The 15,748-nt window shown below is 44.8% G+C and overlaps 1 protein-coding gene across 1 annotated transcript in view; it reads left to right on the top strand.

The window, feature by feature from the left end:
• Positions 1 to 4,811: 4,811 nt before the first annotated feature.
• LOC146785798 (ceruloplasmin-like) overlaps positions 4,812 to 15,748 on the top strand; it is a 252,009-nt gene continuing 241,072 nt past the window's right edge. The window contains exon 1 of the mRNA XM_085635073.1: positions 4,812 to 5,121. Within this exon, the coding sequence (XP_085491199.1) occupies positions 4,964 to 5,121 (158 nt within the window). The 5' untranslated portion in view covers positions 4,812 to 4,963. The remainder of the gene's footprint in view (positions 5,122 to 15,748) is intronic.

Here is a 15,748-nt window from a genome sequence, read left to right as displayed (position 1 = left end):
GCTGTGTTAGCTTCATCACACAGGAACAGGCCTGGCCGACATTCTAGTAAATGAACACATATTGACATAGGATCAGGAGGGCCCCCAAAAAACACACGACCTGGAGCACTGAGCCTCACCTGCCCTCCCATCGAACTGGCCCAGTGGACAGCCACCTGCCCCGACACCCTTATCCGCAGGGTCAATATTAAACCATGACACAGGCGCGTGGGCATAAGAGCATGAGGTCTCTCACTATCGAAAAAAACTCTTTAATCTGATAGTTCCAATCATTAAGGTTCATCTAAAAACATAGATACACATTTTTACACATATATGCAATTACATTCAAAATACATTGTGCAAAGCAGTAATTCTAATACAAAAAAATTGGCAGTCTTGACTCTGTATAAACTATTGGCCTCACTATTGAAGCTCTACAGAGATCTATAGATATGCGGTATTGCAGGCTGCAGCACGGTATCTCAGGACTCTTAATTGTGCACATATGACCGGTCTATTTCAACTAAGCTCCATAGAGACCCGCATATACCGGTGATCAGAGATTACTTCGCAATTCCCGAGAGTTGGTTGCATCTGTTCCGGGTGTTTTTTTAGCAGTTCTGTTGTTTTTCTTTGTACCTAGGTTGTTTAGATGCCAGTACACGCCCATTTTTTGTCTGATCTATACTAGCTGTGATTTGCGCTGCTAAAAGAGAGAAAATAACACATATAGCTATCTTTGACTTTTATTTTTCGAAATAATGTATTCCATTGAATTCTGTATCTGTATAGCATGGGACCTAGATAAATTGTGTCACTAGTTCCACTTTCTTCTTAATTTGCCATCATTCTGCTAAAAACTATTTGTTTTATTCTATTCCACTCCCGCTTGTGCTCGGGTAGCAAAAAAGAGCTTCTACCTTTTGACCTTTTAACACCACGAAAAATTGTCTGGTCAAAGTTTTCTGGCCTCCGTTCTAACATAAACCGATTTCTGTCTAAATTTCAGCATTATCTTCAAAATATCTTCATCAAACTATACTGCGAGTTTCCTGAAACCCCTTTTTGATTTCCAGTTTAACATTACATTCAAGTACATCCGGTCATATTGTCACAGAGGTACTATACTTTATCCCTGTTTTAAGAAGTTCTAAATATGCTTTTGAGACATATGAGATATCTGCAGATTTAAAATAAATGTGATTCATCGCACGTTCTGCCTACTCCAGTGAGTGGGGAATCATCCTCAAAAGGATTGGGAGGTGTGCGGCCTATCTATGGCTGTTGACGATTAGTATGTCAGTCTGTTTCTCTTAATTTAGAACTCAAACGCTACTCTAACATTGCATTCGGTGATAGAGGATCTACAACCCCGCTCCATCCATGGGATACTCGGGGTATCAATAGGTATCGAGTCAGCTTACTAAGCAGGAGAGAGCCTTAATTTAAAACGAATACAAGAAACATTGCTAGGGTTTGTTCATAAGTCAATGTTCACTAGCCCCTCTACTATCCCACCTCCCCCAATTTCAATAACAATATTCTTATTCAATGAATCCTTATCAACTTTTGAGGTAGACGGAATTTTGGGAACATTTATCACATACAATGTCTGTCTCCAAGGACTGTCTAATGCATACTGTGATACGGTGCTACCAGATTGCATACGTTGTTTGACACTTCGTAAGTTAATAGCTTGAACCAGTGGTGACTCGCCGAGGGTGTGCTGCGGGGCAGTAGAGCGAGGCGGGGGAGGGGCAGGGTGGGGGGTAGTAATCTCTGGCATATGGCCGAAGGAAGTTAAGTAAATAAATAAATGAATAAATAAATAAAACAATTTAAATTGCGTGTGCTGCATCGCCGGGTTGACGTTGCAGCGCGGCGCGTGCAATGTAAATTGTTATATTTATTTATTTATTTACTTAACTCCCTTCGGCCATATGCCGGAGTTTTCTATCCCCCACCTTGCCCATCCCCCGCCCCACCCCAACGCCCCGCAGCACACCCACGGTGATCCACCACTGTCTTGAACATACTTCCAAGTGTTATTCCCATTCCCTCAACCTGGAAACTGCCTGGAAAACGTTTATAGTTTGGGGTAGCACACAACATTTGATGCACCCGTAACTCTATAGATCCAATCAGTTCTCACCTTACCACGGGGATTCCTCCTGACAGTGATTTCCCCCTAGGAGCAGGAGGTAATTTAGGTCCCCTGACTAATTCGAAATTGACATGACAGCCATCCTCTCTACCCACATTTTACTTGAAGTAATCTGGCTTTGTTGTGATCCACCTTCCTGGATAGGTTTTGCACCAGGGCTCTTTAATGTGTAATGTTCCCACTGAGCAAATATGAAAATGTCCATAACTTCCTCTGCACAATTGATAACTTAGCTGGCACCATCAGGGCTTTTCATGAGGTGCATCATATCTGCACGTCTCCCCACTTCGGGGGCCTGATGCTTGAAGCACTACTAGTAGGGGGCTCCAATGTCTCAAGGAGTTCAAAACTATTGTGGCATTCTACCATGGAAACACATGCTTTGGCTGAACCTGCCGGGGTTTCCTTCAGAAGACTTAAAGGCTTTTCCACCAAAAGGGCAATATCTGAAAGCAAATTTAAGAAATTCGACAAGTGAACTATGTCGCCTTTGTTACCCAGTTCCTGTGGCTCCATGTGTGGGCTTTATGATTGCTTTTGGCTCACATGCTTAGGTTTCTCAAAGATGGCTGGAACCCTAAGACTGAGTTGTAAAGTTTATGCCTGTGTCCCGGGTATTAGAATTGATTACAACTCTTCTATCAGATCATTAATGGCTTCAGATTTACAGTTAGCCTCAGCTTGTCGTACAGGTTTTTTTGGTTTCACTGGCATGCAAGGGCTGTCGGCTGCTTATCTTTTCCCCATTGAAAGTATAGGCTGGCAGGATTTAACAGCCCAACCAATAGAATGGGAGAGCAGATTAAATCCTGGTTGTTGTTAGAAAAAGAAAATCAAAGGAAAACAAAGGAGTAGTAAACTCTACCTGGTGGCAAGAGAGGGATTATAAATTGGTGCAAACAAGAGGGGTGACCCAGCCCAGCCTCTTCCGGTCCCAGGATGCTTGTTTCCGGTTCAGGGAAGACCTGGCTTGGCAGTTTGGGCTGGGCTGTTCCCATGAAGCACAGGGTCAAGACTGATTTGCATATAGCTGGGTCTGAACTGAGGTGGTGAAGTAAACTGAAGAATGATGATGCATTCAATCCAGATCTGTGACTGGGGTGAGTGTCTGAAAAGTTTCAGTGCTCCGTCCATCATCTCCTTGTGTTTGCTTTGCTTTCCCTAAATTGGCAGGGTATGCCAGACCTGAGTACCTTGCTCACTTTGCCACTGGATTCAAGCAAGCCTGGCTGATGAAGGGTGTTACCCAGAAATCGGTCCCAGGATGCTTGTTTCTGGTTCAGGGAAGACCTGGCATGGCAGTTCAGGCTGGACTGTTCCCATGAGGCACAGGGTTGAGACTGATTTGCATATAGCTGGGTCTGAACTGAGGTGGCAAAGTGAGCTAAAGAATGATGATGGATTCAACCCAGATCTGTGACTGGGGGTGAGTATCTGAAAAGTTTCAGCGCTCCGTCCATCATCACCTTGTGTTACCTTCCTTTAAAACTGCTTACCCCATCCCGGCAGAGATGTCTCATATAGGACCAGCTCTTGTACTCTTGCTCAAAGTGGATAAAATAATTATTGCACTGCTCCTAATTGTTATCATCAGTTTCATGGCTCCCTGGCTTGGGAGATAATTGTGTATCATTCCGCCTTCTAGGGACTATTAGCATTGCAATGTACACTGGCTATGTTTTTACTCTAATAGGCTTTTTAAAGATGTTTGCCAGTGCCTAAGAGTGTGACACTGGCCATTAGATGTTCAACTAATTGATTTCACACAGGTCTTCTTTGAGGCCATTACCACCATCATTCGTAATACTACTATTACCACCACTACAGTTAGCACCACCATTGCTGTAACTACCACCACCCTTACCATAACCACCATTACCACTGCCACCACCCTTACCATAACCACCAATACCACTACCACCATTATCACCATTGCAAAAATCATTACTGCAATCACCATTATCACTACCACCATTGCTACTGTCAAAACCACTTCCACCATCACCACCACATTACCTTCACCACCACCATAACCAGTGTTAGCACCTCTACCATTACTACCAATATTATAAGTACCACCACCAGGATAGCCACCACCCACTACCGCCACAAATACCACCACCATTAACACCCCCACTATTACACCCACCACCACCACAGCCAATACGTTTGGCTAATATGTTCCTATGCAGGCATGACCAATGCTGTTTGCATGTATTAGCCTACTAACCAAACTTCTTGACTTTGCCAATGCTTTTTTTTTATATACTGATTTATAGTTTGCGCAGGTTATGACTCCAGTATAAATGAAAGAGCTGAGAGAATGCTTCTTGCACGCTAGACTAGTTTAGAGCGTATTGATATATGAAATTATTTCCTTAATTCGAGTTTGGTGCTGTTTTGTGAATTTAAAAAAAAACAATGGCCTCGTCTTTAGTAATTTCGTGAATAGGATTTTCTCTGAGCGGTGCATGTCAATTGTGAGGTATTCTCTCTTTATTACTGCGTATGGGTTTGGCATGCAGACAGGTATCTTTGGCTTCTGTGAGCGGAAGGTAAGAGGCTCGTTTAGGCAAGAGTCCTTGAATTGAGTGTCCCGAGCTGATTCCTGGCATCATGCCCTGACCTTCCGGGATGCCATCGGTGATTTCCACAGTGTGCACTGTTTACTCAGACAGCAGAGGGCCCGCTTGCGCAACGTGTCGATGCGCGACGGTGGCTGCTGGGGTCACTGGAGAGGGGCTGGCTGCTGCTGTGTGAGTATAAAAGAACCAGGCAGGACAAGGGAACTCAACCCTGGATGTACCCATCTGGACCATGAAGCAGCTACTCACAGCGTGTCTGCTGCTGCTGCCGTGGGTCTCCCACGCATGGGCGAAGGAGAGAGTTTATTTCATCGGGATTAAAGAGGTCGTGTGGGATTACTGCCCCAGTGGGAGGAACGTCATCTCTGGCAAACCCATCTCTGAAGACGAGTAAGTGACGACGCTTCATTCGTAAAGCACAGTGATAGAAATAATATGTATTTGTTAAATAGGTTTAGCTTTTTATTATAAAAAAAGGCGTATAGGTACTTTTATAATATTTTTTCAAAGATCTCCGTTATTATGCCAGGCAGAGAAATGCCAGAATTCATTTCTTGGGTCCGCCTTTTCCATAATTGCCAAGCGGCTCGATGAGACGTGTGACAACATCACCTACTTCTGACTGTGTAGGCAGTCGAATGTTGCATTGTGGGACTTGTAGTTCTGATTTCTACGTTCCAAGTATATGCAAAAAAAATGTCGATTGCAAGTCTGTTGCCTTAGAAAAACGACTGCCTGAAGATTTAAATAAGGGCACGTGTCAGCCGTGTCTACGAAGGTGTGTTTTGATGTGCACATCAGAAACATATTAAATTATCTGTTAAACAGTTTACGTATTTTGCATCGTTTGTGTAATCTCCAGAAATAAATCTCTCCCTTATAAAACACTCCGTCTGATAAATTAACTTCAAGGAAAAAACTATTTTTGTCACATGCATTGACTCCAGAGGCGCAACTAGAGCCAAATTTCGGGGGGGGGCTGAGCAAAAATTTCGGGGGGGCTGAGCAAAAATTTCGGGGGGGGGGCTGAACTTTAAGCAATAGGCAGAGTGGAGCTGCAGGGGCTCTTAGAAGGGGTGAAACAACAGCAAGGCCTCATTAACATGTAAATGGTCTTTTAAAGACCTGTGAAGTGCTCGGGTGCGGCTGCTTTTTTGCCCGGGAAGGTGTCTCATCCCGGGCTCCAAACACACGACGGGGGGGGCTGAAGCCCTGTGAGTCCAATGGGTGTTGCGCGCCTGATTGACTCAATTAAACGTGTAGGGACACGTATTTCGGCTGTGTTTGAGCTTTTTTCGCTGTTAGGCCAATAATCGCCTAGCATTTCTGAACCTCCGCCAATCAGATAAGGGTGTCAACACACTGTCGCGGAAATGTGTACATACTGTATTTGACACAAATGATTGAACAGGAATTGTCCCAAGGGACAACGGGTTCCATTACATTAAAACACAGCACGATCACAGAGTTGGCTCGATTTACAAAGACATTTGCAAACCATCACTCACTCTTACACTCTTGTGAAATGTACACAAGCATTGGATGTAGCTTTACGAAGAATGGGTTTAAGATTTTTGAATTTCTGGCGTTCCCAAAGCCCCCTCCATTCATCTTAAAATACGCGCAGGTTCCCTTTGCCAATCGTATTCCTTGAAACCTTTTGTGAATGCCTTCTTTAAGCTAATACAAAGGCATTGCCACGTGCTGAAATGTACAGAATAGTAGGCATGCAAAAACATCTTGCTTGAGTGCAATTACACTTGTTTATTTTTGCTTTCTGTGTTTTTTTCTGCCTCGGGTGTGTTTTTTTTATACCTACCTCAGTGGTAAGTTTAGAAAAACACACCAACCATTGACTGCCCACCAATCGAAGACATCTTGGCGCTATACCATTGTTCACAATGGTGAAGTTGTCATAAAGTGTACGGGGAAGTGAGTAAGGACATCTCCATAATTTCAGTGACTTCTTGATCATAACTAAAACTGGTGCTTGAGTGTGTTCCAAAGTAATTCAGCAGCTGTCAAAAAGGGTGGGCCAGGTTGGCGGGTGGGCCACCTCACTGTCTTCTTTCCAGCAGTGCCAATATGCCATTCAGCCCCATATTTCTGAATTGAAATTCTTGACTAAAGTGGTACCTCCAACACAGCCGAAACAAACCCCCCAAAGTTGATGTTTCTTTCTGCAGAACAAAAAAAAAATCAGTAACTTAGAGCCACAGAGAGTTTCCTTTTTGAGCATGTGGTCCATTAATGATGTTTCATGCCCAGTCTAGTCTCAGGCAGGAACCCTGCATGTCAGAAAATGACGCCAAAGCAGGCAGGCTGGGCTTTCTGAAGAACTGTGTGACTGGGGGTCTGTGGTACGGGCTGCAGATGAGAGGATTCCCATAGCACAGCAGGCTAATGTTCCCCAATTCTTAATAAGACCGGTGAACAGTGAGCTTGGTGGGGAGGTGGAATCACCGGTTTATGTTCTGCCAAACGTTACGCAAGGCTCCTACTCAGAGGCGCAACTAGAGCCAAATTTCGGGGGGGCTAAGAAATATTTCGGGGGGGGAGGGGCTGAATCTTTTAAGCCATAGGCAAAGTGGAGCTGCAGGGGCTCTTAGAAGGGGTGAAACAACAGCGAGGCCTCATTAACATACAAATGGTCTTTTAAAGACCTGTGAATTGCTCGGGTGCGGCTGTGTGTGCGCAGGGAAGCTGTCTCATCCCGGGCTGCCACACACGACGGGGGGGGGGGGGGGGGGGGGCTGAAGCCCTGTGAGTCCAATGGGTGTTGCGTGCCTGCTCCTAATCCTTCCTTTAGCCCCCCCCCCTCCTTCCCATCTCCCCCTCCACGCACATATACATCAGCAGCCTTTTCCAGGGTGGAATCAACTGGCATACATTTGAGAATTCCCATAAACTCCGTAGCTTTCCAGGTGATCTAGGCCCTGGAAAGGAAGATTTACTTCCTAGTAATATTACACCGACTTGGGTTAATATAATGTGGGACTAAATAGATTTACCAATGCAAATTTGGTTTTGCAGATTTTCGCTCACTTTAACAGGTAAGTAAGCCATTTGCATGTGTAAGATGTACTTACACATGCAAAAGTGTCCATGCACGTCCATCCCTGTGTATTTGCAGCAGCACTCCTATTAATATGGCAGTCTGGTGCACCATGTTGCTATGAACTAAAATGCAAATTTATTTTGCTAAGCTGAAATTGTACTTAGTTCGAAAGCAACAAAAACAGTTGCATGTTACAAGGGTGCAACTTTTTAAATGTTCGAAAGCCAGGAGAAAAGCTATATTTGGAGAGGTTCGTTCAGGGGTCCCGGGGCCTTAGGGTTTTTGGAGCCCATTGCTACCAATTATGTCTATTTTACTTCTCAATCAAGGGCTAGGATATTCCACTTTTCCCCCTTGCCCAAGGCATCCTACCATGCTGCATTACTGCATTGAACTATAGCATATTGTCAGCTGCTTGCTTTCAAACCAATATGGGTTGCATCCTTTTCAATTACCAAAGCAGTTTGTCAGTGTGACCTTGAATAACAAAGAAACACCAAAAGAGCTGATTATCAGGGGCTTAGTCCACTTTCATTTATAGGATTGAGAGTGGGTGTTCAACTTCCTCTACCCACCTATTGATTTGTACATTTCTCAATTTTACTCAATCCTTATTGCCCACAGTACATTTTTGTATTTGTTAAAACTTTGGTTTGTCAGTCACCTCTTTCCAAGTATACCCCCAACTATACAGGTGTATAAACAACAACAAATTGTGTGTAGGTGAGATGGCCCCTCACGTGTGCTACACCCAAGGAGCTACTGGTAGGTTCTCACCAGTTGTGCCCTCGTTTCTCATCATTGGTAGCTATCTCACCTGTGAGAAGGAAAAGAGAAAGTGTCCAGTACAAATAATAAAGGTGTAAATAATGTTGTGTAATGTCACAAAGAAGAAGAAAAGCGACCCCGTGATATTATGAGATAAAGAATATCTCTAATGAAAATTGAGTTAAGGCTCACTTATACCATATGCCAGATTTATTCAAAATCGTGAGCTTACTCAATGATAAAATACAACTGCATGTTGCAGACCTATTCAGGATGGGCCAGGAATGTGACCTTGAAACCAAGTATAAAGATCTCCTGTACACAGTGGAATGTAGTGTGCTTTCAGAGTGTTTGTGAACACAAAGTCCACCCCCCCCCTTCCCCCAGGATTGTGTAATTAAGTACAGTATTGTGAGAAATTGAGTCGTTGGTTGAGGAGGGTAAAACTCTACTCAGGCAACAGCCACAATCCGTGTCAGGGTAAATCACAAAAAGTCACTATATTAACCCGTACTTAATCCTTTGGTAGCTTGGCAGAAAAGCAGTCAGACTTTACTTAGAGGCAATTTGTAAAGCATTTATACAACAGTAATAAAGTGATAACACAAGAAAAAGTCCCTCACCAATTTAGAAAAATAAAGTAACATTTAATACATTTCTTGGCACTAAAATGATAAAACTCCAATCCGTAGTACCAGAGATATGCAATTTCAAAGGTTTCATTCAAGTATAGCGCCTAAAACACACAGTGCCACTGGTCATGCGAGACTGGATGAAAGTCACAACTTCAGAGCGACTGCGATAGAGCCTTGGCCAGATACAGGGACCAGGTTAGTCCAGCTGAAAAAGTTATATTTTGAAGCCCAGGGCAGAGAGTTCTGTTTGCAGTGGAGGAGACAGCTATGAGCTTGGAGATCATCGTGGATGGTCGTCGCTGTAACACAAAGAACAGGCCAGGCATTATGGACGGTCGCCGCTGTAGTGTAAAGATCCTGTAGAGTGTCACGGACGGTCATTGCTAGCGATTCGTGTTGGTGGTCAAGCGCAGACTGTCGATGCTGTAGCGTGAAGTGCAGATCTCACATTTCCAATTGTCGCTGGCAGTCGCTGTATCGTGAAGAGTCTGGTTCATGGAGCTTTGCATTGGCGGTTGGTGCGGGCACTAACATCTTGGTGCAAACGGGCCCATTCACGGCCGTGAAGAGCCCAAAACCTCAGGATTTCTCCTTTTTGAGTCAGAGGAGTGCACTCTGATGCCAGCTAAGGGTCCAGGATCTTGGGAGGCACCTCGTGGGGATCTGTAAGCAGACATTTGGAGTCACTTCAGCCTGGGATGGAGGGTGCAGGTCCAGTTCTCCTTCTTAGTAAGCAGGGCAGGCCTCGAGGAGCAGGGCACAGGGCCTCCTTCTTCTGGAGTATTCACAGATCCAGGAATGTACTTAAGAGTGGGTCAGAGGGTCCCCTTTTTAGGTCTCGCCTGACCCAGCGCATGCGCTGGTCTGGCGAGACTTATTGAGAGGGCTCCAAAAAGTGCTACCAGGCCAGCCTAGAGCTACAGTGCATGTGCGCGGGTGCACGCGCGCGGCGCGCTTCACCGGGATTACTTTCACTTTGGCGGCCGCAGGGCCGCTTTGCATAGCCAATAGGTCTCGCTTTTGGGACCTTAATAAGTATTTAGTTATGCAACTGTTGCATAGCTAAACACTTATAAGGTCCCAAAGGCGAGACCTATTGACTATGCCAATGCTTGTTATACCTGTGCCCACTTTGAAGTTGGAGAAGCTTCCGGAGTTTCCTCCTACAGAACTTTCTGAAATTTCCTGCCTAGCTGCCCTGGTCCCTGTCTGTCTGGGGGCACAATAGGCTAGTGTGTAGTCATTTGTTTGTGAGCTGAGCCAGTGCCTTCGAAGTGCAAGTGTAGTAGGTGAGAGCCCGCCAGAGATGGCCCATCCTGCCAAAACCTAGTACCCTACTGTGATACTGTCTGGCAGGAATACACAAAGGTCTAGTCATGTGACCCAGGATCAGGTTGCAGGCATCAAATAGCTAGAACATGTAATTGGCAGTATTCTAAAAGTGGCATTTTCAAAATTGTGGCCTAAAATCCGACTATACCATTAAATAATGTTTTAAGTTACAATTCCTCAGAAACCAAACATGGTGTTCCTACTTCCACCCAAACAAAAAGTTTCACTTAATAAATGTAATAAGGTAACCCCATTTGTTCCTATGGGAGAGGTAGGCCTTGCAGTAGTGAAAAAGGAATTTGGGAGTTTTACACTATCAGGCAGTAGCGGCTGGAAGGGAATGAGGGTGGAGAGGCGGGGGAAACTATAAACAAAACAAATACTACTTACCTTTTCCGCCGGCCGCGTCTCTCCTCCACTTGTCTGGCGAGTCCTGGAATCAGGAAGCTCCTAGATTCCCCAAAGCCAATTACAACATTACAGTGAAGCATTGTGATTGGTCTGAGCACCGTGGATCGCACTCAGATGGGAACTGGGGGCCTGGGCATGTTCCCCACCAGGCTATGCAATGCAGCCTGGTGGGTAACATGCAAAGTGCGCATGACTGTTTGGCCAGGCCAAGACGGCCGGCCAAGCATTCCTGCGCACTTGGAGTGTGCAAACCACTCCTCTCCCTGTGCCTCCAGGCCTGCCCTAGCTCAGCCCCGAACCTGCGAAAAATAAAATGATAATAACTATGTTATCATTTTAATTTTTCCTGCTCAAAGAGCAGTGGGGCAACGCTACTCCACCTTAGCGGAGGAGCAACCCCTGCTATCAAGACACGTAAAGTGTAGAAGTACATGTTCAACTTTCTAAGTACAATTCACCCTGCCTATGGGCTGTTTAGGGCCTAACCTAGGGGTGGCATATGTATTAAAAAGGAAGGTTTAGGCCTGGCAAAGTTTTGTTAGGCCGAAATGTCAGATTAAAACTGATGGTCAAATCTCCCCGTCAGTCAGTGGTCTACAATGTTAGCCGCCACTACCCCCATCGTTGATCTAGACCCTGGAAAGGCTGACAGTAATTTTAACTCCTGGAGTCATTAGATTCACTACTTCCAAATAAACTTTTCCATAAGAAATCTAAACAAAAACCTGTACCATGGTTTTCCCTCAAATTAAGAGAACTCAAGCAAACTTGTAGGAAACTTGAATGGAGTTGAATTTAGCAGACGAGAGGAAAAATGTTTATAGAGAGGCAATTAGAAACTATAAGGCCGAGATTAAAATCACGCAATCTGCATTTTATGAGAACAGGATTAGTGCAGCCGCCAACTCTCCTAAGGAGATATTCAGGATTGCCAAATCTCTTATTTCCATACCGCAAAAACCCACCAACCCAGAGGATTTACAAGCTCGCTGTAACAATCTGGCGGAATACTTCCATCAAAAATTCAGCTGATATCTCAGTCCTTCCTTCCTGGCCAGAGTGAGTCTGTAACCTCTCGCACTGAGAGCTTTCATTCTGATCTACACTGCTCCCTAGCGGAGTTCCCTCTGCTTGATGACGGTTTGCTGAGCACACTTATCTTCAGGGTAACATCAGGTTCGCCACGGACCCTGCTCCTCTGCAACATCTCACTTTAGTTATTGATGCTATCCGCCCAGTAATTTTGAATACTCTTAATGCCTCTATTACTTCGGGAAAGGTACCACCAGCTTGGAAATGTGCTCAGGTCAGAGCCTTGCTGAAAAAACCTAACTTAGATATTTGTAATATGGCCAACTATCGCCCCATCTCTCTCCTTCCCTGGCTGACCAAGCTGGTTGAAAGACACATAAATTCCACTCTAGTCCACTACTTAGAGTCCAACAATCTACTCCACGACTCCCAGACAGTATTCCGTCCCAAGCTTGGGACATAGACGGCCCTTTTGGTAGTGACAGAGGAAGGATGGAGACTTTTAGATCAGGGCGGCTCAGCAGCAATTATTTTGCTAGACCTCAGTGCCGCTTTTGACACTGTGAATCTCAACATCCTGCTTGAACGATTAGAAAGTCTTGGTGTGACGGATCTGGCTCTCATCTGGTTTCAGTCCTTTTTGAAGGACCGATTTTTCCAGGTTTCTGAGGGCACTGCCACCTCAGCTCGATGGCCTCTCAGCTGTGGGGTTCCTCAGGGCTCCTCCCTGAGCCCCACGCTTTTTAACACCTATATGGCGCCTTTTGGCTGAGATAGAGCTTCAATTCGGCATAAAAATCATTACCTACGCGGATGACACCCAAGTGGTGGTGGCATTAAACCCCCTCGTGGGGTCCTCGTGCGCTCTGGGCACTTGCCTAGAGGCGGTAGCCGAATGGATGGCACTATCTCACCTTAAGTTAAATGGGGACAAGACAGAACTTATGTTTCTAGGCAAATCTACTTCACCCTCTTCGACCTTCTCCTGGCCGACCTGTCTTGGCACTATGCCTGCCCCAAAGCACCAGATCAAGAGCTTAGGTATATGGCTCGACAGTTCACTTTGTTTTAATCATCAACCCACTATGCTCTCAGCTAACTGCTTTGGTCTGATGAGGATGTTAAGGAAAATCCTCCCTTTACTTCCCTTTCAGGCGCAGAGGATCATGGTGCAAGCCCTTATCCTATCCCGCTTGGACTATGGGAATGCCCTGTATTTGGGTGCCCCTCAGGCCACCTTCTAAAAACTGCAAGTAATTCAGAACTGTGCGGCTCGCCTACTCCTTGAGATCCAACGGAGACAATCAGCGAGACCCGCACTGAGAGAACTTCATTGGTTGCCAATTCAGTCCAGAATTCGATTTAAGGCCATGTGCCTGGCCCACAGAGCCATTTGGAAAACTGGACCAGCCATTACCCATCTTCTGGTCACCCCATACCAACCTTCTAGGAGTCTTCGCTCTAGCGCCGCCTTCCTCGCCACTACGAGTAAAGTTCGGAGATCCAGATGGGGTGGACGTTCCTTTTCTTGGAATGCCTCCATTCTCTGGAACTCTCTGCCCCCCACTCTTCGTAGGGAATCCAACCTTCAAACCTTCCATATACTCCTTAAAACTCACCTCTTCACTACCACCCATTAACTTGCCTTGCTTACTGTCTGTCCGGTCCTAATCGCTACAAGGCCTCAGGGTAGAAATGCGCTCTATAAATCTCATTTCATTCATTCATTCATTCATTCATTCGTTCATTCATTCATATGGTGCAATAGCAGGCCTAGGGCATGTTTGAAAAGGCTACTTAAATGTGTGGCACAATGATGTAGTACCAACTTTACCAGGGATTTATAAGTAAATTAAATGTGAAAAAATGGGTTTAAACCAATGTTACCACGTTTAAAGGAGGGAATACAAGCAGTTTAGCACTGGTTAGCAGTGGTAAAGTGCACAGAGTCCTAAAACCCAACAAAAATGGGTTCAGAAAACAGGAGGAGTGAAGGCAAGAAGGTTAGGGGTGACCCTGCAGAGAGGCCCATGTTCAACAAATATGGTTTCTCCAGTAACTCAAACTTCACCACTTTACAGTGTAAATGCAATCTGTAATCTGCACCAACCCACTAAAATTTGCCCTCATACACAACCCTGATAGGCAGTAGCGGTCCGTGGAGGGAGTTCGGTGGGGCAGTGGGGCGGGGGAGGGGCAGGGTGGGGAAATGTAAACACCGGAATATGGATGAACGGATGTAAGTACACATTTAAATAAATAAAACGAATTTCGTTGCGCGCGCTGCATCGCATTTTATGATGCAGCGCGTGCAAAGGAATTTGTTTTATTTAGTTAAATGTGTACTTACATCTGTTCATCCATATTCAGGTGTTTACATTTCCCCACTCTGCCCCTCCCCTGCCCGCCTCACTGCCCACCGAACTCCCTCCCCGGACCGCTACTGCTGATAGGCCCTGGATATGAGTCAGTTGGAGCGGAATCGTCAGATAGAATTCAACTCTGCCTGATTCTGAGTGGGCTGGTGATTCCCAAACAAATGGTGACATTGCCAGCCATGCAAAGCATTTTACTCAGTTTTCATCATGGCTGCCTTATAAATCCCCTATGACTGTACACAGACTAGAAGGGGGCAGGGTCTAAAGAGCAGTCTCATTTTCAAGAAGGAGAACCTGATGTGAGGTTTGTTAACACACAAAGCCCATGTAGTATTTATTTTAAAGTTAAATATGTGAAATAATAAACCATGTCTGTGCGCGTGCTGCACTGAAACGTGGCATAAACCATTATCAGAATAGATTGTTGTTTCCCCTGCAGTGCACCTATCAAAGGAATGTTACATTTGCTTACTCTAGTTCACTGGGACCTGGATTCATGTCCGGACAAGCCCTTGATTCCACCGGGCATTTCCCAGTCCGATGGAGACAATGGAGGCCGGTTGTGCAAGCCCAGGCCTGCAGCTGGTGCCTCTGCCATTTCCTCCAGGTCCTAGAGTGTAATTGCAGCGGTTCACTGACAAAATATCGAGGTAAAAAATATCAATGGAAAAATGTAGAATGAAAAAATATTGACTCCCTATACTTAAACAGGTAAGTCCAAAAATATTGAGAAAAAAAATATCGTTGTACAAAATATCGAATTTTATGTATATATATATAAAATAATAAATATTAAATATGTGAAATAAAAAAAAGTATATTTAATAACATAAAATCTAATAAAAACATTCTATTATACATTAAAACAGAAAACAATTTAAAAATCTTCAAACTTAAATTTCACACTCCAGTGAGTGTAACAGTATGGAAACTGTTGGATAGCGGAGGGGTAAAACTTACTATTCCCACTCCATTGAATACAACACGAGGGAAAGTGTTGGATAACGGAGGGGTACAAATTATTATTCTCACTCCAGTGAGTGCAACGGTAGGGAAAGTGTTGGATACAGGAGGGGTACAAATTATTATTCTCACTCCAGTGAGTGCAACGGTAGGGAAAGTGTTGGATAGTGGAGGGGTAAAAACTACTATTCCCACTCCAGTGAGTGCAACAGTATGGAAAGTGTTGGAAAGCGAAGGGGTAAAAATTACTATTCCCACACCAGTCAGTGCAACAGTAGGGAAAGTGTTGGCTGGTGGAGGGGTAAAAATTACTATTCCACTCCAGTGAGTGCAACAGTAGGGAAAGTGTTGGATACCGAAGGGGTAAACATTACTATTCCCACACCAGTCAGTGCAACAGTAGGGAAAGTGTTGGATAGCGGTGGGGAGAAAATTACTAT

Source organism: Triturus cristatus, chromosome 11, assembly GCF_964204655.1.
Source record: "Triturus cristatus chromosome 11, aTriCri1.1, whole genome shotgun sequence".
Lineage (NCBI taxonomy): Eukaryota > Metazoa > Chordata > Amphibia > Caudata > Salamandridae > Triturus > Triturus cristatus.
This window is presented reverse-complemented; position numbering and strand designations above follow the sequence as displayed.